This window comes from Acyrthosiphon pisum, chromosome A1 (assembly GCF_005508785.2).
Source record: "Acyrthosiphon pisum isolate AL4f chromosome A1, pea_aphid_22Mar2018_4r6ur, whole genome shotgun sequence".
In the NCBI taxonomy this organism is placed as follows: domain Eukaryota; kingdom Metazoa; phylum Arthropoda; class Insecta; order Hemiptera; family Aphididae; genus Acyrthosiphon; species Acyrthosiphon pisum.
The window spans coordinates 134,329,040-134,353,160 of record NC_042494.1 but is presented as its reverse complement, the minus strand read 5'-3'; the positions used below and the strand labels follow the sequence as shown (position 1 = coordinate 134,353,160).

Here is a 24,121-nt window from a genome sequence, read left to right as displayed (position 1 = left end):
ACATGTTTTATATTTTATATTTATGATTTATAATACCTATAATTTTTATACAACGTTAATTTTCATAATTTACTTTACAAATATAAAATTTAAAAAAATACCAACTAATTTTTAACCATACCTACCTCTTTTGAGATAGTCCTCAGCATGTATGAAGTAGAAAGGAATTTGTGTTGTTAAAAACGAAAGCCGTTTGGGAGTTTACGTATTTGTATAATGGGATCCAAATGTTTTAATGCCAGAGACCAGAGTTACAGGCAAATATTGTACTTGTTTAATGGTAAATATCATTTGGATAATTTGGTCTGGTTGACTTAAAACCGCCAATGTTTGTACTAGTCCTCACTATCAGAGGATGATGCGGTTTTCTAGATTCAAGGAAGCTTTGAAAGGATTTGAGCTAGTTGGTATTATTGCCTTGTCGTCCATATGGTTCATCACTAAAACGTTCAGTATAAATATTGAACAGGACTGGGGAGAGAATGCCTCCTCGTGAAACACCGGCTTTAATGCCGCTATATGAGAATAAGCAGTGAGCAGTTCCATAACGGAATTGAAAGCGTCGGTCATCAAGATATAATTTTATAGAAAAATCTAGCAAGTTGGGAGTAGAAATTTCTAAAATTCATTATTGCAGCCCCTCGTATTAATGTATTATGTTCAGTTAAAAGCCTGTGAGATATACCTGGGTATAGGTATAAATTTATTTTATTTTAGAGTAAAAAAAAATCGCGTCAAGAATAGTGCGGAATAATGAAGACCATAACCATGTCAATAAAATTACTTATATGTTTTAGGTACAAGATTTTTTAGAAATGATTCAACTTTGTAGAACAAATATTACTTTTGGCGGTTTTTGTGACGTTAATAGAGAACTTTTTATCAACGTAAGTTTCTTCATAAGACACGCAAGTAATTGTTATTTTACACTTATTCTTTTTATATAATTTCGATATAATAATATCGTATTTATATTTTATTTGAATACAAATTATAATGAATAACTGAATAAATATATGATAGAATGGATAATTTGATTAATTCAATAAATATTTATTTTTAGTTTATACTCGCCGTATTTTTTAACTTAGTTGTTGCATTTCAATCTCAAATTATTCCAAAACAATATACAACTTCGGCTGGTTGAAGTATTTTCATTAGAACTATTGAAAATCAAAAATCAAAATAAGTAATTACATTTATAATTAAATTAGTATTTTACCTCTGAGTAATAATGTGTTATTAGTTATTATAATTATTGTTGCATTAGACACGAATACACGATATTATATAGGTATGGATATTTACATTTTTTTTTTATAGATCTAATGGGTCTTTAATCTTTATTTTTTCCTGCAGTTAATATAATTATGGGTGGATTATCTGAATTTAGATATTTAAATTTATGTGATATTATGTAATGTGATATTTTGCTTAAGCCTTAAAATGTTTTTTAATGTATTAGCTAAGCCTATAGGTAATAATAATTTAATCTGTTACAATACTAACGTAATTTAATTTAAAACTATCGTTCATTGTTATCGTTATGTCATACGTATAAATAAATGTAATTTTGATTATTAGATACTCAAACATTTTTGTATTTTGTGTGACGTGTGTTTATATTATATTTATAGTTATTATAGTAACTCACACGGCCACACTTATTTTAGATTCTGAGCAAAGTGATTTACTATGATGTATATTTTTTTTGTATATGTCATTAGTCATTACGCAGTGAAAAAGTTTCAATTTTAAAATGTCAGGGTGGTTCTGGTAGAACATTGGATCTAGTTAGTAGTTTGTAGTTGGAATTTTGGATGATCAAGACTATAGAAGATCTTTGTAACTCCTGTACTTTTTAAAACAATCGACAAAACTAATAAAAATAAAAACAAAGAAAAACGGGAATATTTACGAAACATCAAATTTTGATACATGACAAATTCACTGAATGTTTACATTTTCATTTTCTATACACCATAACATTTTGACTTGTTTTCAGCTGTTTATGAACAATTTCAAATTTCAATTTTTTTTCCCTAAAAATATCAATAAAATTTTATTTGTTGAGCCAAAAAGCATGAAAATATAATAAAAGGCTCCTGTTATATAGCTACAATAGTATTTGAAAAATAACACAAATACATAAGCACAATTTTCTTTTATAAGCATGTAAAGTTCAATTTTGACAATATTTATCAAATTGAAAATTTACAAATTATTTTGTAGTTAAAAATGTATAAAACGTTTATAGCTAAGGATTGAAAATAAAGTTCCATGTAAATAGGTTAAAATATAAATTACTTTATTCACAATAATATATTAATATCGTCTAAGTACTAATATCTTAGGCAGTTTGACAGTCTTCGCTCAGAATCATTTTTCTTATACAATATGATATTATATCATCGAATTCAAATTTAACATCATCCATTACAGTGACCCACTAATAACTTACTGTACAGCAAAGCGACACCCACTTGCCCACATTTTTAAACTAGGTATGTGAGTTATACATTTATTTGAAATGTTCTACTTTTTTTAGTTTTTTTCGATTTATATCGATAAAACGATTGTTTTTGAGACGATATTAAATTACTAATTAATAAATAAAAATATCCTTAGATATAGAGGTAGAAACTGTCAGTATAGTATATTTATATGGAATTTATATGGAAAATGAGTAATTACATAGGTAGTGCCGATTAGTGCGAGTAACAAAATATCTTGATTAATTATGAAATTCAAATAATTTCTTAACGGCATTTTAATTTTCAAATAAAAAAACCCTAGGTAGGTACTAAGAATTTCAGGAATAATTGAATAATATTATAAAAATAAAACATTTTTAGGGGGTAATGAGAACATCCCCCGTCGCCGTGTCATCTGGATAATGTTAAATGATTCGTAAAAATATAAAACAATTTGGACACATTTTACATACCTACATAATTCTGTATAAATGTATACTTTTGATTTATATAATTCAATGTAACTTGTATTACCTGTAAACAAAGGCTCTTTAATGTATAGTTACGTATGTTTACCTATACCGGGTACCCACATCATTTTAGCGCCCTTATTAATTTCATCTCTATAATTTCGCCAATGAATAATATATTAATATGAAACCTTTATGACTTATGACTATTCTAGTTTCTGTGAAAAACGATAATTACTTTTTGCGACAATTATATATATTTATTATAACATGTCATCGTAAAAATACTGCTGCACCACCCCACTATACCGCCGCCACCGAGGCGTTTGCTTTCTACTCGCGGAAAGGAGAAAAAAAAATCGGTGGCAATCGGAAAGGACACCGCCTACAAACAACTATATAGCTGCAGCACTATAGCCTGCGAACGTGTTGCACGCAATCGCACTCGTCGCAGTGGTGACACGGTAATCGACTCAAAATGACCGACTCCGCGATCGACGGCTGCCGGAACGGCAATTCGGTATAAATATAATATTATGCAACCACGACGGTAGTAAACATTTTTGAAAAAATGATTCTTACACGCGTTCAAAGTGGAATGTCAGAAAATTAAATATCCATATACCGAGTGCCGGGACCGTAGTCAGCTATTAAGTTACACGAAGTATTTTTACACGGTGCTGTCGCTGTGTGTATAGACTTCAACGAGCTGAGACGCGTGAGATCCTCTGGTAAGTCGTCTTGTTAGTTTTTAAAAAAAATCAAAATATATTCGTATAATCCCCATATTGTAATACACTATATTATGGTATATGTACACAATAATGGGCATAGTCCGTAGACTCCCAAGTTCGTGGATGTTCCGAGGCTCAAACACCTATAGTAAATCGTTTTCTATTCCAACAATTCTACATTTATACTTTTTCATTTATTATTTTTCCGGGCACTCACATTGCTGTTTTGAAAACCAGTCTGTATAGAAATGTACTGCAGTCTATTTCCAAGAATCTGACATAAAAGTTAATAAAATCTGTTTTTTTCGGTTCCGCAATACTTCCTGCAAATTTCTACACGTGTAGGAAGGTAAATATTATTATTGTTTTACACTGGACACGGATTCCTTCGAAAATACCGTACATTTTTTAATTGTACGTGGTTTTTGTCACGCGCTGTCGGTTTGCGGTTATTTCTTTTTTATTCGATTTGAAAAATTGTAAGTTTCACGTTTTTAAATCGATCATAATGATCAAATATGTATATTATTAATAAATGAATTGTATAAATTTACAAATATTGTCGGACGGATCGGATGGGATGGGTACTGGTTATTTTCCCAAATTGCGAAACCCTGCGATACCCATTACACAGCTCAACATCTGTCTGCTAGGGAGGGTCATCTGCAGTCATAACAAGATCGTTCATCGTTCTTTGTTATACAATTCCTTTAAAAGGTCATAATATTTACGTCATTTATTAATACCTAAAACGTTAACCTCGGAATTGAAAACGTACAGTTTGTATTTAAAAAATAATAATAATAATATAATAACAAAAGAAAAAGTAATGCTGTCACTGTTTTTTTTCTTTTAATAATGTATGATATCCGTAATGGAAATTCGACACGTTATTTCACCACTAGTCACGGTGGTGCTATTTCGTAATATAGGATACGTGAAAAATACTTTAGGAAGGTATACACTATAAATGCTAAATTACTCGTATTTTGTGTGGGAATTTGAAAAAAGATGAATATTTTTTCAACTTATTTATTTTTTCTTAATTTTTTGTGTCAGTATTTCTAGAGATGAAAAGCGGACATAAATTATAAACCAATGGCAAAAAAAGTACACGAAGTATATCCGTATCGAATTTTAGTGGGAAATAAAAATAATTTGATTTTTTAACTATTTTCGTGATAGGAGAATATAATTTAGCTATTTTTTTTTATTAGGAATAAATACAATAAGATATTTGTATATGTATGAACCCAAATGGCAAATTACCTATGCACGAAATCGACGAAAGATCTGCGAAATTCAAAGCTATAATAGAGCAGCGGGTGTTTATAGGCATCAAAAATATTTTATATTTTTATAAAAGAATATTTTGCCAGCCACTCCTATTATTATTGGACCCTAACAGTTATCGTTGCGAAATCCGTTTGCAGGTCATCAATTATACCTACTAAAATAATATAAAATACCTACCTGCAGTCTAGAGTATTTAGATATTATATTGTTATGAACGTACGTTTGTTGCGGAATATTATTTTATTGTGTACATATTAATGTTTGTGTATTTTCATTCTATCGGAACAATATAGGTACTGTAAAATGGTTACATCTTACATATATGGTATGTGACATAGCTTTACGTTAGTTTATTAACGACTTAACGATATGTATGTGCTGCTGTTTATTACTAAATATTTTATATATCACAAGTAAAAAATATACAGAATTTATGTAAGGTAGGTGGCACTCGTAAAGCTCTGAATTTCCAGCCAAGAGTTGTATATAGTCAGCTATAGTACAGTAGATGTTAAGCAGTCTATTACATAATAATTAATAATAAAATATAATTTAAATTTAAATTTAAATATCACAACAAAATAACTTTGATTTCCAGTAGGTACCTATTATAGTGGTATAATATACTAATAGCAGTGTGTTATGACTTATGAGGTAATTAAATATTTTTATCAAAACCGGATTCGATCAATATAGTATTTACTTTCATAAAAAGTTGCTTTAAACATGAAATTTCAAATTACCCACATTCATATTTTAAAATATAAATTATTAAAACCATTTTAAGCTGCATTTTAGAGAAATTTTATTAAGAATAGTGTACAATGCATTTTACCCGGGGTATTAAATAATCCACGTGTATAATCAGTAGGTATACCTAACATTTCTTCATAAGTATTTCCTTAAAGTCTTTCTACACAAATATAATATTATTGTAATAATAATATTATGAATTATAATATTATGAATTATAATACATATCCATTCACTTTGGTTAATATTATTACAATTCGGTAATCGAAATTATAATATATAATATATATTATTATATATTATGATTATAAAGGTAAAAGTACCTTTAGCTATGTGTGCTTATTTATAGTAGGTGTGGGTAGACGCTATCAACCTCTATTAATCAACATTTCTTATTAAATAATGTTATCGATGACGGTTTCTTATGATTATTACATAATTAATAATTAATATAATACTACAACTGTTGTTTAATATTGTTAATGTTATAAATAATGTTATTCGTTGTTATTATGAGTTAACATATTGACATTCTAAACTGAACTAAATTTTAAAAGTTTTATGTTTGTAATATTTAATGATTCGTTATAATTTTTAATCATATTATAATGTTACCAAAATGAAAATAATAATGTATTTCACTGTGTATTATAATTATTATTACTTATTGATATGTAATTTCAAATTTGCGTGTCAATTCATTTTTATAACAAATGACTATAATGAGGTACACCCACGATATCTAATAGTATAGATAACCGTATCATAACGGGATGGTGCTTTATGCATATGATATTAGTATATGTTTCCAATAATTATATTTATATCATTTCTGAACCCTTAATACATTACTTTATAGTAATATTAAAATTATTTTTAAAATAAATAAATATCACTGCACCAGCTGTATGTTATGTAACGACGTACCTAACATAGCCATTATAGATGTATTATCTATATTATACATAAATAATTGGATAAATATAACCTTTTTACCTAGGTAGGCGCGTACTCACGAGTCACGATATAATATATACCTACTTGGAAATCATTTTATATTTTTGTCAGTACCACAGTTCCTATTACATTAGGTACTATGCTATACAGTTTTCGGTTGAAGTCTGCATTTAATTGGTATATACCGTAATATACCATATAATCGTATAGGTATGTTTTATATTTATAAATTATTGCCACGATATTACTTTGAATATGAATTATGAGTAAGTATATCATCTATTAAGTATTAGCTATATTATATTATACATAAAGAAATAAGGATTAAATACAAGACACGAGAGCGTGAAAGTTACGAATCACGATCGAATTCGTATGCAATTGACGTACCAAATTGGCAAATTTATTGCATCGATAATTTTATTTATACCTTCGGAACACGTTAAAAAAAAAAAAAAACATTATGATGTAATTACAAAATATTAGTATCTACATTATGTATTTAGGTAATGCCGATGATGAATAATACATAATTTATAATATTATTTTAAAATTATAACAATTACCTGTTTTTTTTTTTAAATTTTCATTTGTAAATATATACAATCTGACAGATGTAAGCTAATTTTACAATAAGAGCTTGTGCTATGATAAATTACTTAATAAAAGAAGTAACACAATATAGCAGCTACACTTTATTATAATATCATGTAATTCGATAATAATATATGACTATCCGAATTCCGTATTTAATCACATGTTGGGAACACCGTTAGCTGGTGATCGATATTCTAATATACCTTCATATATTTGACAGCGTTTTCTTACATTTGTTTATTGTATAAAATAAAAGTGGAAAATACTGTCACCCACCCTTAGTACTGTATAAAGAGGGCAAGTGGGGGGCACTCAATAGTTGATGTCTTCATACTGGATCGATGGCCCTGGTGACCTTTATATGAGCTGTGTACCTATACCTACTACCTATTATTATAATATTATGATACAAGGTGTACCTTGAAGATATGACACAATATTTAAAAGTAATTAAGTAATTACAGTGTACAATTTTAAATCTTCCAGTTACTGCCTGTAATATAACATTATATGAGTAAATCATGTACCTACAGGAATTAAAAAATGCCGGATTTTACGGTTATATCGTTGGCGTTCGAACTTCTTTGATAGGGTTTAATTTTGCGTGGCGGAGACAACTGCGGTGGCGTAAAATTAGAGTAAAATCATGTGGTAGCAAGTATCTAGATTAATATTTTATTTTCAATTACACGTGGTCTAATTGACGCCTGGGAGCAGTCGGTGGATAAAATAATAAAATTGTTGGGGTAGCAATCACTAGGTACCCCTCGTTACCCCGTAATGACGCTAATATGACTAACTATTTATGCTGAACACACACACACATATATATATAATATATATGGCTCAATATATATTGTGTTCAAATAATAATAATATCCCCTTTTTAGCCCCTTGACTTGTGATACTAAAAATAATAATTATAACTATACTATATAATTAAAATATTATTTTATAGAAATATGACGACAACGGGTCCTGCAGCGTTGGTCATGCACAACGTGTCCGATGATTTGGAATACTACGCAGATCTGACCACGATAGTCCAGCGGGACGCTGCAGCGGAATCTGCGACCGTCTCGCCAGCGTCCCCCGGACACTTGTTGTCCGTCGACTACCCGTTCGCAATCAGCAAACAGTCGACTCCGACCCCTACGGCCGTCATCGATTACGCAGTCAGAAACGTTTCCGTGGCTCTGTGCCATCAGCCCACCGGCATACCATCTGTCGAAGAGTACTTTACCGGTGAGCCTATATAATTCATTTTACTTAATTTTGTCCATGTGTTCTCTAGCTATATATATATATATATTATATATATCATATCAGAAGCGCATCGCGCATTATACACAATTTGAGCATGTAATTATTAGTAATATGGTCTGTACTTGCGACGAGATAATCAGTTAATATACGTTTGGTGACTGTCTCCCAATATAATATAGTAATAGTGAACAAAATATATTCACTGGTGATAAATCTACATTTGGGTCTCAATATTTACCTGCTGCACGCTGTGCGGTGTCTGCAATATTATAGAGTCCGTGTACGTCTAAAATTCTCTCGATAAACGTCCAAAACGTAGGCCTATATATAATAGGTAATTAATAATAATTATATAATATAATAAATAATGTTATAATGGATTGTAAATGGATATATAATATGTATATTAAAAAAATTTTTTTTCTTGAATTAGTAATTACAAATCTTTTAAGAAAATTATTTTTTAGGCAGTTGAGCCCTAATATAAAAATATTAGAATACAATCTATACATAATAATATATGTTATAATATACGCAAACGGGTTTTTTTTATTCAACAGTACAGCTTTCTAAACCTAGTCAATTGTTGAAGGAATATGTAATCAAGGTGGTTGTTTTAACTGATTTTTTCAGTATTGTATTGATCGTATTGACCACCAATCTTAACTTATTTTTTGGGGTATTCCAAGTATAATTTTGGTGATTACCTACAGTAATTTTTAATTTATCGTATCTATTTGCTCAATTCTTGTATCATCACAGTTTTTTTTTAAATTTAAATTTTATATAGACGTTAAATAATCATCGTTTAACGGGTTCATTTTCGATCATATAGACTTTATAGCAGAAGGCAATATTTTTATACTGGGTAGATATAATGTAAATATATATATATCGAATTGTAACATAAATACTTGAGTGTATTGACGCAATTAGACTTGAATTGTATTTATTGTTATTTGATGAACAATACTTAACTTCATCTTGTCTATCGTTGGTAGTCATTGGTATCGTCGTATTTATATCTTTTATTTCAAATAACCAATTAATATTCATCAGGCAATCGAAATAATAACATGATATGTATCAATATTGTTAAATAACAAAGACCTATCTATATCTAAAATATTCAATCCCATTATTTTATTGTTTTAAGTTTATAACTATATAATATTGATTGTGCTGAATTACTAAATGTATTTATTTGTTTGTATTTTATTTTTTATTTAAAAATGTAAGGCAAAATAATAGTCAATGATTATTAAGTATAATTTATTATAATGAAATATTGTATTAGGTGTGAATTGGAAGTTATACCCATTAGTAATACGGAATACCATTATACATAATATAATTTGGTTATTTTTTTGAATTTTTTTTATTTTACTAGTTTTAAGGCTTCGACGACTGAGATCATTAGCAATTAGTTAGGTTCGCAGGGTTGGGACGGTCGTATATGTGTAGCAAGGTTTTTGCGCACTATACGAACCCGGGTCGTCACCCATCCGAGAACTAGTGGCAGCGGCCGTTGGTTACTCTCAATCACGTAGCGTGATTGATTTCAGCCACTGCCCCCCGCCGAGCCACATTTATTAGTATTTAATAAATTGCAATTTCAGTTGCGTTTTATTTTGGTACGAGGGTTATCAGTAATTCCCTTTCTATTCCTGCAATAACTTATCACGAGAAGAAAGGGAGGACATATTATTTTTATTTAAGAGTTAGTGTTGGAGATTAATTTGGAATGAAATCGTTTGTAATAAAGTTTGGTGAGGTTCTTAACAGTCATCATATTTTGTAGAACTATGTAATATGTTAAAAAACTTTAATGCCATGTTAGTTAGATATCACGGGTCACCAGTAAGAACATACATATTTTGGAAAGTTTGAATTGGGTGGATGTTAGACCGGATGGTTTAGCTGATTCTTAAATTTGTATAGGCCTAACATATATTACCAAACCGGTGTGATTACATTCTTGTACTGGAGTGGTTTGGTTCTGAGATTTAATTTTGATTTTGGAAGTGTACAGAAAATATGATTTTTTTTTAGGTTTGAGGGTTTCAGATTAACTGTTTATCCAGCGTTATTCCAAGACATTGGATTACGTTTTGTGCTGGAATATTTATGTTATTATTAAGTATAATTTCGAGTCGCTTAAAATACTTAACTTTATTTTTTTCCATACACATATGTATGATACATTTTTAGGTTTCGTTCACATGTTTAATGTATGGGTAGGTATATATTATAATTCAAAGCTGTCTGCAAAGCATTGACAACATCGATAACTATCATGCTCATGTTTAAATATTAAATACTAAATAGTAGGTATAACCATACGTATAAAGGTATCTAATGGGAATATTTGGGTACAACTCTTATCATTGTCATTGGACCTTGATGGAATGCCAAAAATAATGCGTTATTATCATATTTTTATATAGGTAGGTGATATATATATATATATATATATATTTGTAAAAATGGAAAACTGTGGGTGAAAAAAAGAAATTTGTTGCATAACTAATGCGTATAAGTATATATGTATATAAGACTATTCGTAGGATTATATTTTTTTCTCGAAGATCGCGTAAATTCTTATAACCCTTGCACGGTTTGCGGTCGTTTTGACACGGAGTCTTGAACACTTCAAGGTTATTGTGCCTAAGGCGGATTTTTCTCCGTGTGTCTATTGATATACACATCGTTTTTACGTTTCAGGATTATCTGTCATGTAATATAATATTTAATATTTAGGACATAAGTACCATACACTCGTTGAAAAAAATATTATGGTGGTGCAAACATCATCATTGTCATCGATTATATTTATTTTTGATTGCGCAATTCCGTATAATATAGGTATTACCTCAAAGACTATTCAACTGAACAGGTATTTACAACCGTGTTTTAATATTATTATATATTGCCCACTTATATCACAAACACGTGCGTCGAAACGCGCCAAGTGGAATGGTCAACATGGTGGCGTTATAGTGGACATACCACTTTCTCTGTAATACCTATATATTTCTCTCTCCATCTCTTTCTTTCTATTTATCACTCTATCTCCCTTTAAATGTTTTGTTTCTATTTTTGTTAATTTGTTCTCACTCCGATAGGTATGATATTTACTACCGCATATGTACCATATTGCGTCATATACACCCATTAAAGAGAAGAGTAGCAGACTCTCTTGCCTTGAATTATTTATTTTGTAGAAAGCAATAAAGCATCCGGAAAACGAAAATATTCCAACAATCTCTGTAACGATGATGAGCTTATAATACCAATTATAATAATACATTATTTAAAAATATATTCTTATTTTTTTACTGAAATCATATTATACACACACTTTTGCACAACCGATATGGGAGGGGGCTAAACATAATTCCAATTGGGCTATAGCCCCTTAGACCCCCCCCACCATTCTGCGCCTATGGTTCAGTCCCACGGGCGTTAAACCAAGGAAATAGATTTGCTGCAGTGTCATCGGTCATAGGTCATAAACCGCACGACCGCGGTCTCCTTAGCCATCCTTCAGCAAAAAAAAAAAACACGTGAAATGAATATTTAGTATATTCTATTATTATCTTATACATTATATAAGATATCAAGTTACGTATACAGATATAATGGTGGTATGGATATATATATATACCTACGCCAAAATCTGGTTAGGATTCAGTCTGTATCGTTGGGTTAATCATAATAATTTATTATTTTTCAACCTTTAATACTCTAAAATCTAAATTAATTATAAAGTTTCCATTTTTGAATCGATCTAAATTGTTTTTTGTATTCCACTTTATTTAAATCCATGCGTTTGTTGGATCAGATGATAAATAAACAAATAAAATCAATAATCATGTGTGCGTATTGTTTTAACAGTAAATTGTACAATTATATACCTATTCCACATCGCATGCATATAGACAGTAGATATTATAGTCAAAGGTGGGCAAGTTAATGAAAATAATTAACTTAAGTTAAGTTAAGTTAAGAGGACACAAGTTAAAAGTTAACAGTTAACAAATTATAAATTTAACTCGATAAGTTAAAAGTTAATATAGAAAAAAATATTAACTTAACTCATCAGTTTAAAAAAAGTTAATTAATTTTTTTAATTAGTTTTCTAAATCACATAAAGAGTGAATGTGTCTTTCTAGTTTCTAATTAATAAAATATAAAAACATTTCATTGAATTTTTATCATAATGTACACTGTATACCCTTTTACTTTTACTTTACCATTTATATTTATTGATTTAAACTATACTCATCTCAAATTAATAATTTAAAAAATATATTTTTTTATATCGTATAGCAATTGAATATCATAATACCAGAATACCTAAAGATGAGTACATGGCATTCATATGTAATACTGTAATAGTAATATTTACGTATAAACGAAAAATTTCAAAATGTTTTTAACTTGATGGATTTTTTTAAAATCAACTAAGAAAAGCTAAGTTATTTCAACTGTAAATTAAACTAACTATTTCAGTTAAAAAGTTAAAAAAGAATTAACTTTTTAACTTAACTTTAACTTTTTAACTAGTTAATGTACACCTTTGATTATAGTAGGTACGTAGGTAAATAGGTAATATCTTATTAGTATAAAATCAGGATTTATCGTTTATGATTTTATTATAATAAATATAAGTATTTTGTATATTATATTGTTATTAGTTCGATAAACATTAAGTTAAATACTTACATTGAAATGACGCATCGTGTATTCGTATATTGCAGTATATTTTAGAAAGTATAGTGATGTATTATATATTTATTATATACATTATACATATAATAAAAATATTATATAAGATAATAGTTATATTTGAGTCATATTTTCTAACAATTTGTATATTATAACTAAATTATAATATTTATCCTGTTAATTTATAAGGTTTCAAATATGCTCTGTTGAATCACCTGAAAATGTTTTGAAGGCCGAAATTACTGATCTTATTTTATATTATATATTGCTATAGCTATAAGTAAACAATTTATAGTTTTTGATCAAAACATGTCCTAGGTATCAAACAACAATATGATTTAAACGTGTCATTGATAGTTTTAAGTTGGTTGGTCGGGAGCCGATTAGACTTGTGAGCATTACCTGCTTTTATATATTTTGCCAAAGCATACAAGTATAATATTACTTATATATAGACTGTAAATGAGTCTGTAAGACTTTAACTAGTTAGTAACAAGCCATATTTAAAGTTAGTTACCTATAATCTATATACGATATTACTACATACCTAATATATATATAGGTTTACCAATGAATAATGATAATGCACTACTTAATACTTATAAGTTATATAAATTATATTGCAGCAACTAACCTCACTTCAATATTTTCGTTTGCAAGTTGACTCTTTTTTCACTGGAATAAAGGACGTATCCACTATCCATGGTACCTAATTTATTAAACATTACATTTCCTTGTCACTTTATATTTTTGATATTAAGAAGCTAATAGCTTACGCCTTATAATTAAAGTTGTGTACCTATTAGGCCATTAGGGAGTTATTTAACACTGTGCTGTAGTTTCCCGTTTTCTTCTGCCTAGGGGGTGGCGTGGTCTATCATTCTCTGAATCATTCCGAATTCCGTTTGGTCACTCTAACCACCACACAAAGTAATATATTTAAGGTCAAATTAATTTATTCTTAAGAAAAAAAATTAAAAAAATGAGTAAAAATGAATTTTACTCTCTACGCAACGTATTTATGTACCTATATACCTGCAGTTTTCAGTTTTAAAAACAAAATATAACTACGATATTGAAGCGCGACGTCCTATAGTTGAATTTACTGATTAACTGATACAGTTCTACAACTAGATTAGCCGCTAATTGGCTAATTGTTAATTATTAAACGGACCACGCGTATGACGTACGCATTATACTTTCTATTTAATACCAATAATGCACGAGTGATAACATTTTAAATTGTATACACTATATATAATATAAATAATATTATGTAGGTACTACTAATATAATATAATTTTCAATTGACGATTGAGATTGTTAAAATGTATAACGCGTTTGTCTGGCAAAAACTGTTCGTTGATAATTAGTATATCAGACCATACAATTATAATATAATATATAATTTTTTAATGACAAAACCAGTTTGGAGGTATAATAATTATTTTATTATGTTATTGTGGTTTTTTATAGTTTGTTCGTTTCTGTTGTTTAAATTAGAGCGATTTCTCAACAACAATAAAAAAAAATGTGCATCTATCGGCCCGAGCACTCCGTTTGCCTTGATCAGGGTCATTACTCTGAGACTTATTACAAAACATACCTACGCCATAATGATTATTTATTTTTATTTTTTACTCAGTTCACGGTTCATTCCGCGTGTGTAATCTGATCCTGCACATCTTGAAATTAAGAGTATAACCGTCGGTCCGTAACGTACATCGCCATTATATAATATTATTGACTATTGTAATATGTATATTATGGAACAGTCAACAGTCCACTTCTTTAGGAAACTTGATGTCTTGATTGTTTAATACTCTAATGTTGGTGCCAGAAATTGTTTATATTTACAAATATATCTTATATCTATATATATAAAAATGAATGTATGTCAGTGTGTGTGTCCATGTTACCATGGCAACCATTTATATATTATTTTGAGATTTCCGTCCGTGTGTGTCTCCATATTACCATGGTAACCAATTATACATTATTTTGAAATTTCTGATGGAATGTTTTGTATATAAATGGTTGCCATGGTGATCTGTAAAACATATTATTCATATAGAGTTGGCAATTTTAATGTGCAACGAAGTGAATGGGATCAGATATTTTTATATACATAGATAGATTATACCTCTGAGCAGAGGATAGACTAATTTAAAAAGGGAGAGGACCAACCCCGGGAGGTGCTCAAACAGGGATTTTGATATTTCATATGGAAATTTTTGTTTATAAATGGTTGCCATAGGTTTTGAAGCTATTATAATAACAACTATTGGTTGCCGGGAAACGAAGTGCACGGGATCAGCTAGTTATTATATAAATATATAGTTATATGATTATTGATTATTGATGATAAGTCATTTTTAGTAACCAAATTGATATTAGCATATTGCACATTGATGACACTACAGGATCGAATCCAGAAAATGTTAACAGGGGATACTCATGAAAAAAAATTTATTAAACCTTTATATTTTATATATTACACAATTTTTAATACAAATATTTATTTTATTGGTGGCTTAGGTGACAGGGGGTGCCCGAAGACCCATAGCTCCCCATCGAATCCACGTCTGTGACAATGTACCTACTATTAATTATAATACATACCTATTTATTTTTTGTCCACTGCAGCTATAAACCTGACAGGAGTGACGATATTTACGGTTGGTGCAGTGATCGTGGCCATGATCTTCTACCTGTATGTGGACACTTTGAGGTGTATCATCAAAAATGCGCCACCCATGGTTAAAACCCACTCGGCGTTCATACTTAGCGTATACCCGGTAAGTTTCAGTCGTCCATGCTTTAAGATTTGCACTGCAGCCGCATAAGGCTTACTTGCCCCTCAAAATAATTTCATATTGGAACATTTGGAACGATTTGTTATTATTTATTACCTACTTGGATTCAATTTTGGTCCAAAATGGAGTCATTAAACTGCAAACTAAAAGTTGAGCACACTTGATTTTTTTTAAAGTACGTTTGGTTATTAACTACATTTTTATGTTTTTTCAGTTATATGTATTATTGTCTATAAAATATTATAATATAATTAATAACTATTTTAAACATTGTGGGGGTGAGGGTATGTGAATTTGTTTGCCTATTTAAATATAAATATAGATTCGACCTATATTGCCGTGTAGACTGCTATCGCTTAAGTATGTTATGAGGGAGGGAGGGGGCAAAGGAGTTAATTGATCCCGGATGTTGTTGAATTGTGATATCGACAATTCTCATATCTCGATTGTTTATACTGGTGATGGCATTGCTTATAAATACTATTATTTATAAATTATAATCAATGGTGATAGTCCATGTAGTATTCTAGCCTACATAGACACGAACCATATGCCTATAATTTATATGATATGGGTGATGGTCTACCTACGTCATGTAGCGCTAAATGAGTTTTCAGACATAGCGCAGGACCTCCTCTGCAGGTTATCGGTTCCATATAACCAACTAGCATTGCGATGATTACGAAATAAACGTCATAACTCATAATATTTAATAAGTATACGGTATATGTACCTTTAATGTTACGAGTTTACGACTCTGAAATTAATAATTATATGTATGTATTACGCGTCTTCCGACCCAACAGGTCGTCGCAGTGGCCACTTATTGCGCAATCCTAGTGCCTAGAGCCCACCTTCTGGCCGAAGCCATGACTCAGGGCATGTTTATGGCTTCGATGTATCAACTGTTCTGTCTATTCATGGCGTACTGCGGTGGCGAAGCCAATCTCATCGCTTCCGTAAAACCACAGTCGTTGGACATGCAAGTGCCACCCTGTTGCTGTTGGCCATGCTGCTGTTTTTTGCCTAAATTCACGCTCACTAAGTATGATTATTGTGTTGATTTAGTAGTTTGTAAAAGTATTACTTTTGAGTTTATAACTTACAAGTTAATAGAAATTACCTCTTACCATGAACCTGGAGCTATATGCCTATATATTATATTTGTTTGCGTTATAACGCTACACAGTGTACAGGACGAAATTAAATAGGGGTAGTACCTACAATATTATAAAGTGTGTAATGACTAATTTGTCACTGTATTTATATCATTTTAATTAATAACATAAAATTTTGTGTTGATTTGGCCTGTAGCGTCAATAAACGAAAAATACGTATAAAACATGTTTTTGTAATATTAGAGCCCCCTAAAATTGGATCCACTATAGGCTCAGGTCCACCACTCATTACATTAATCTGGCTCTGGGCTGTGCACTGACGGCCCCAAGTGCACGCTATTGCCTACGCCCTGAATGTCCATCCTGAGAATGTCTATTATATATTTTAAAATACTCAAACGCACACAATGATAATAATTGCATTTATAACAAATTAATATTGTGCAATTAACAAAAAGGTGTAGTCACTACTGTAGTCACTACTCACTAGGCATAGTCTTGAGATGTTTACTGAACCGATTTACAATAGCCAGTTGATTATAAACAAATCATGTTTTTCTTCTACGAATTTCAAAAATAAATCTCGTGTTTACTGTCTAATGTTTAAATAGTTGATACTTGGTACTCTGATAGTACACTCGGCGCGGAATAAGAACATGACCAGGCGGCGGACCGATTAGTGTCCGTTACGCGCAGCCGATTTCTCATTGGTTCCCCAAACATCTGTTCACAATTATACAGCACTGTTCAAAATGTTAACCGCATACACTGTGTTTTATAAACACGTGCACGTCTCTGTTGACACATGAGGCGCTCCATATACAAAGCCGGTAGTTGCCACTATGGTGGGCGGTGCGGTGGAGGAAGTTGTTTTGAAGCGCGACTGATCATGTTCTTATTCCGCGCCCAGTTTTTTTTTTTATAGTATAATACCCATTTTGTATTGACATTTCTACTCGGCCAATACTCGATACCCTGTTAGTATAAAAAATGTTACTCGGCCAGTAGGTACATGGTTCCCGGTTTAATACCAGATTTTCTACCCAGAATATCTCTAGTATAGTCTCATATGCCATGTGCGTACACTATATAGTCTAGTATTATTCTAGTCTAGACTTACAACATTACGACACTATATATTATTAAGCTGTATAAACCAGTGGCGTAATTAGGAATTTGTCTTGGGGCGGATATACATTTTTTACACACAAAATATTAAATTTTCAAGTACATTGGTGAGTATATAATATAATATATAATATTATCAAGGCTCTGGGGGGGTCTATCCCCCTCACCACCTTAATTACGCCACTGGTATAAACGTGTTCTAATGACGAAGCTATTTATTGGAGTGGTTTGGATTTTAAAATAACTTTATAACAAAAAAAACTACATTTTAAACGCTATGAGTTTTAATTAAATTTAAGTTTTAGGAGAGCTATTACACTATGGATTTTTTTTCACGGTTATCTGTTTAATATACTCTTTAGTGTTTGTTTGACTATATTAGTCTTTAATAAATATGGTATTTATAGAAGTAGGTACCTACTTAGCTTAAAAAAAAAAATTGAACTGAAATATCATATTGATTTTGTGTAGGTATAAAATATGGAATAAAAGAGTGGATGGGATGTAATAAAGGATGGTGCGGGGGTTGTTCACCACTTCTTATTTTAGAATCTCTAGTTAAATAAATGACCTACCCCCCCCACCCCCCAAGGGCGGACTTGCCATTTTTCCGCCCCTAGGCATTACAACACTAGTGCCCTTTACATTGGCGTGCTCCCACAGTGGGGGTAATCAAGCCCGGATTAAGACATTTCGAGGCCCAGGGGCCAAAGTTTTAAAAGAGGCCCCTGTACGAAAAAAAAATAGATATTAGATACTTGGCAATAATGTATCATTTATTTATAAATTATAATTTATAAGCTTTCTTATTCGCTAAATAATCATCGATTTTTTTAAGGTAATTTATGCAGTTTTATAGCCTATAACGAAAAAAGTAATGAACAAGTCTGAGGCCCTTTTATAAATTTGAACTATTGAGGCCCGGGGGCCATGGCCCCCTCTGGACCCCCCCCCCCCCCTTAATCCGTGCTTGGGGGTAATGTTCCATGAAATAAACTATAACAATTGGATGAAATCTATAAGATTTCTGAGCAGTATGCACTATGCAGGAGACAGTCGACAGTGCCAGCGTCGCGCGTCGTCGCAATGTTTATTATCATTAATTACTTTATCAAGACATCTGATTTCCAGAATTAATTCCAGTATTCTAAGAATGCCGAGTGCGGGGTGAGGCGGTTCAATCTAATTTTATTTACTTGCGCCCCATACACTTCAAACAATTTGTGCAAAAACTATGTTTGCGCAAAAAATTTCGATCCCGACCGAAATACCGATCAAACCGTTGCGCAAACCTCAAACCAGGCCATACACTCTCAAAATGTGTGCACAAACACAGTCAGTTGCGCAAATTTGTTTGACGTGTATGGGGGCCTGCGAGCGATCCCCCACCTAGCTAGTAGAGCGGCTATAACAATGTACTCGGCGGCCCGAGGCAGTATATTTGACCGCCTTGGCTGGCGTTTTGCGCATGCGCCATTCACAATATTGTATGTGTTTACGCCGCACACCTGTATACCACCTCCCATGCATTAACATAGGCAACTGCCTCGTCGAGTGCCGATATCGAGCCTCTAGCCGTGGCGGCGCGGCGCAGCGCGCGCTGGTAGCAGGATTGAACCCAAACTGCAAGGTTAGGTATTATAGCTTATGAATTAAAACGTTACTGCGACGGGGCTACGAGAGCCATTCTCCTTTTTCATGCAAGTTGTATACAAAGAAAAATTAATATAAAATATAAATTTCGTAAATATAATAAATTATGAAATTATGAAAAACTAAAAAGTAAAATTAACTAAAAAATTGCGCCCTACGCACGTGCCTTGATGGCCTATGGGTAAATCTCCCCTGCCCCCCCCCCCCCCATGTCACTGTGCTTTTCGTACTAATATGTGTGTAGATAATACGAAAAATGACAAAAAATATGCTCTTCCATGAGCCATCATTATATTATTATGCGTATAGGTAGGTGCTACTGTCAAAAATAATCCAAATAAATATTCGTATTTACCAATAATATGTTTATGCGCAGTCATATATTTTTATTTATATACATGCATTTTGCAGGAAACATCTAAGGCACCTGAGAATGTTGGTGCTACAATTGCCCGTCGTCCAGGGTTTCGTGTACATGGTGTTGCTCGTCATGTGGGCTGAAGAAGAGGTAATAATTTATAATATTATACCCAACAATATATACTATATAATATATTCTAATGCGTACAGAGGTATAGCTACGGGGTGTGTCTGGTTAGCACATATTCGCTTTAGCACTGCACCCTGAACATCTACAACTGTGCAATTGCCAATTATTTTCAAATCCAGGAACAATAATTATTATTATTACATATTATATTATAAAGTATGTCGTACTTCGTTAAATCTATCTTTTATTGAAAAATTGTCCGTTTCACGAAATAGAATCTGCTTTTTCATACTTTGTGAAATAAAATAGGTATTTACCGCACACAATTAATATGTACGTATTTACCTATTGCATTTATGACATATTTAATACCATATAATATATGTATATGACAAAATACATAGGTAGTATTCAAGTATGATATTGTATTTACTTAAATATCGTATAGACAGATTCGTTGCGATGATAGACGAATTTAATGAATTTGTGAATTTGAAAAAATAAATTATCATATGTCTGTAGTTGTTATAAGCCAAACAACCAAATCGATCTCCTAAAGAAATTAAATACATCTCTAAACCCTAGATATACTAACGGTCATTAGACTATAATGAGGGCTGACAAAGTATAATAATAATATTATGATAATATAATTAATGAAGTGATTAAATATTTTACATTATTTTTACCTAATAAAAGCGCAGCAGCTTGTTCTCTGTTATTACTGAATAACAGATACAATTATGCAAATAGTAAGTAAAACATTTCCAAGTTTTTTGAACTGAGGTCTATAATATGAAATCGCTTATTATGTATATTACGCTACGTCACGACCCGTATATAGCTATATTGCATAATTTAATATTTAATATATTATAAAATATAATTTACCGATTAACAGAGCTTGTACCAAGTCAACTACATGTACATGCAACCGTTCATCGTGATATCCATCATATGCGGCATGTGGGGCATCTCGATGACCATGCGAGTGCTCGGAGATATCCTCAAGGATCACAGCATCCAAGGGAAATTTGTGGTGCTCCAACTGGTGCTGGTATTGGCCAAGTTACAGGGACTGGCGTTTAGAGGGGTAGTATGGGCAGGGTGGTTACCCTGCAAGCCTCCGATCTCGCCCACCGTCTATGCGAATCGTACGTACCATATACCTAATAATATTATCATTGAGTACCTATACACAATATATATATAGATACCTAGTGATTCATTTAACGTAAGACATCATTACTTCAAAACCTACGAACGTCTTTTGAAAATATTTTTTACATTATTTTAAGTCGTTAAAAAATAACATTTTTTTTTTACTGTCTTTTAAACGATTTAATGACAAGATGCATATTTTGTAATTCCTCATTCCAAAGCAGAATATATTTTGTTGTACTTCGATACATAAAATTATTTTTTATTATTCGAAATTCGGACGTAGTTTAGCAGATAGGTATAATTTATAAGTATTTAAAATGTTGATGAGTGGGGTGGAGTGGTATAGGTACACACAGGGCTACCTCACCAAATGTTGGTACATAAGGCACTTATAGTCTATACTATTACAAACACGCTGTAAGAATAATTGTATTAAGAAAAAGTAGAAAGTAAAAACAATCGCTTTATTTAGGTAGGTACGATAAAAATATAATTTTCACCCACAAACACTGGGAAAATTGACCATAACTGTACACAATATTATAATTCTATTATCACATGTCCACAGTGATATACAATTCGACCATGCTGTGGGAAATGTTGGTGTTGGCCGCGTTGGCCAGGAAGCTCTACAAGAAACCGTTGCCGGACCAGTGTTTCGTCGACCCTCCGAAGATCACCTGTTGCGTTGATATGCCCAGCAACCAGGAAAACAACAACATCATAGCCGGCACGTACAACCAGTGTTTCGACATGAACGCTTAGAAAAATGTATAAAGTCGGTGTTTGAGTTAGTACATCATCAATGGCACACGCGGAGATGACCGTCGTGGGCGCCTCTGTATCGGTTTTCGACTTTGACAACGACATACACGATGATGTAATCCACGCGTACTTATATAGATGTACCCAATATAATATTATATAATAGGCATAGGCATAGGCGTGCGCAGAGTTTAATCGCAGCAGGGTATGCGGCTGTCAAAATGTGCTCCTCGAAACCACAGATAAAAATAGTGAAATTCTCTTATATACCAGATACCTACCTATACAGTTGCAGCCTTGATGAAAATATTTATTATTTATTAATTATTAGTATTTATTACTACTGCAGCTGCCTACTCGAACCCGATGTTGTGCACATTTAAATGTTTGTAAATATATTTATGTACTTTTCATGTGTTAAGGGGGATTTAAACTCCCCTACCTCCCCGTGCCTACGGTCCCGTCCGCACCAGCAGGGTACCTACTTATTGCGCAAGCGCATACCCTGTACAGTGTACACCAGACTCGTACAATACGCTCATGCCTATTATACATCTTTACTATTTTATGCTAATAGTGCTAACTTCACCGTCGCTTTACATAGCTGATACCTCCTATTCGGAATACTGATTTATCTACTATAGTATAATTATTATAGGTTATTATGTAATATTGCCTAATAGTAGTGTATTAGCGTATGAGCCACGATTTAAGATAGTAAGTTTTAAGAATCGTGGTATACTGGTATGAACGGATCCAATTTCTTCGGAATCGTCGAAAAGTGAAAAGAGCACACACAACATTATATTAATATATTATTATACTTTGTAACCGACCAAAGATGCGTTTTTATACCTACACTGTACATTTTTTTTTTATTTTTAAATATATTTTTACGAAACATTTTATCTTTTATTCAATATAAATTTATATCCAGAGTACATATTACCTAAACATACATTAATTTATAAGTTTTAAAAATATCCATATACATTTTTTTGCACCTACCTATTCACCTATAATAGGTTAACGTTAATTTAATCTTCCTTTACAGTTCCTGTCTTTCTGACTCTTCACTCTTGTCTCGTACAATAAGACGACAAATTTTCGTTTCCGACTATTACAAACCCAAGTGTTGAAGAAAAATGTTCCCATACGGCCACACCTCCAACGGCTCCAACCTACCTACTACAACTAAATGGGAGACGTATAATATAATATTCTTCTTTTAAGTGTAATTTCGGTATATTATGAATGTGTAATACTGTAATGTGAGCGCTTCGATCAAAATGATTTTTCCTGCAACAAAAAAATCTAGGTATCCATCCACTTCTGTTTTAGTATAAAATCAATATATTATATAACTATAAGTTGTACAAATAAATTAACATTGTCCAATATTCGTTTTGTATTTTAGATTCTGAGCAGAGCGATGAATGTATTGATTTCACAATTATGTGTTTTTTTTTGTGTCTGTCATCACCTTTTAGGACAGTAAAAATGCTTATATTTTCTTCAACAGTATCTTTTCTGATAGGAAAGTGAATATAGTTTGTACTTGGGGGGGGGGGGGGTCAAAAGCACCGTGAAAAACAAAAGAAAAATTAAGGAAAAAACAGGAATTTTTAGGCAAAATCTATTTTAGTTTTTTAAAACAAATGACCGTAAATATATGACGACATTTTTACTGGTTGATTATATTAGAATTT

General features: G+C 31.5%; 1 protein-coding gene across 1 annotated transcript; it reads left to right on the top strand.

The window, feature by feature from the left end:
- The first annotated feature begins 3,315 nt into the window (after positions 1-3,315).
- On the top strand, positions 3,316-23,327 carry LOC100167296 (organic solute transporter alpha-like protein). Its single transcript, XM_001949171.5, has 7 exons — positions 3,316-3,675; positions 8,240-8,526; positions 15,925-16,076; positions 16,901-17,139; positions 20,405-20,501; positions 21,385-21,637; positions 22,216-23,327. Exons 2-7 carry the CDS (start codon positions 8,244-8,246, stop codon positions 22,410-22,412), a joined length of 1,221 nt encoding a protein of 406 aa, XP_001949206.2. The 5' UTR covers positions 3,316-3,675; positions 8,240-8,243; the 3' UTR covers positions 22,413-23,327.
- The last annotated feature ends 794 nt before the right edge of the window (positions 23,328-24,121 follow it).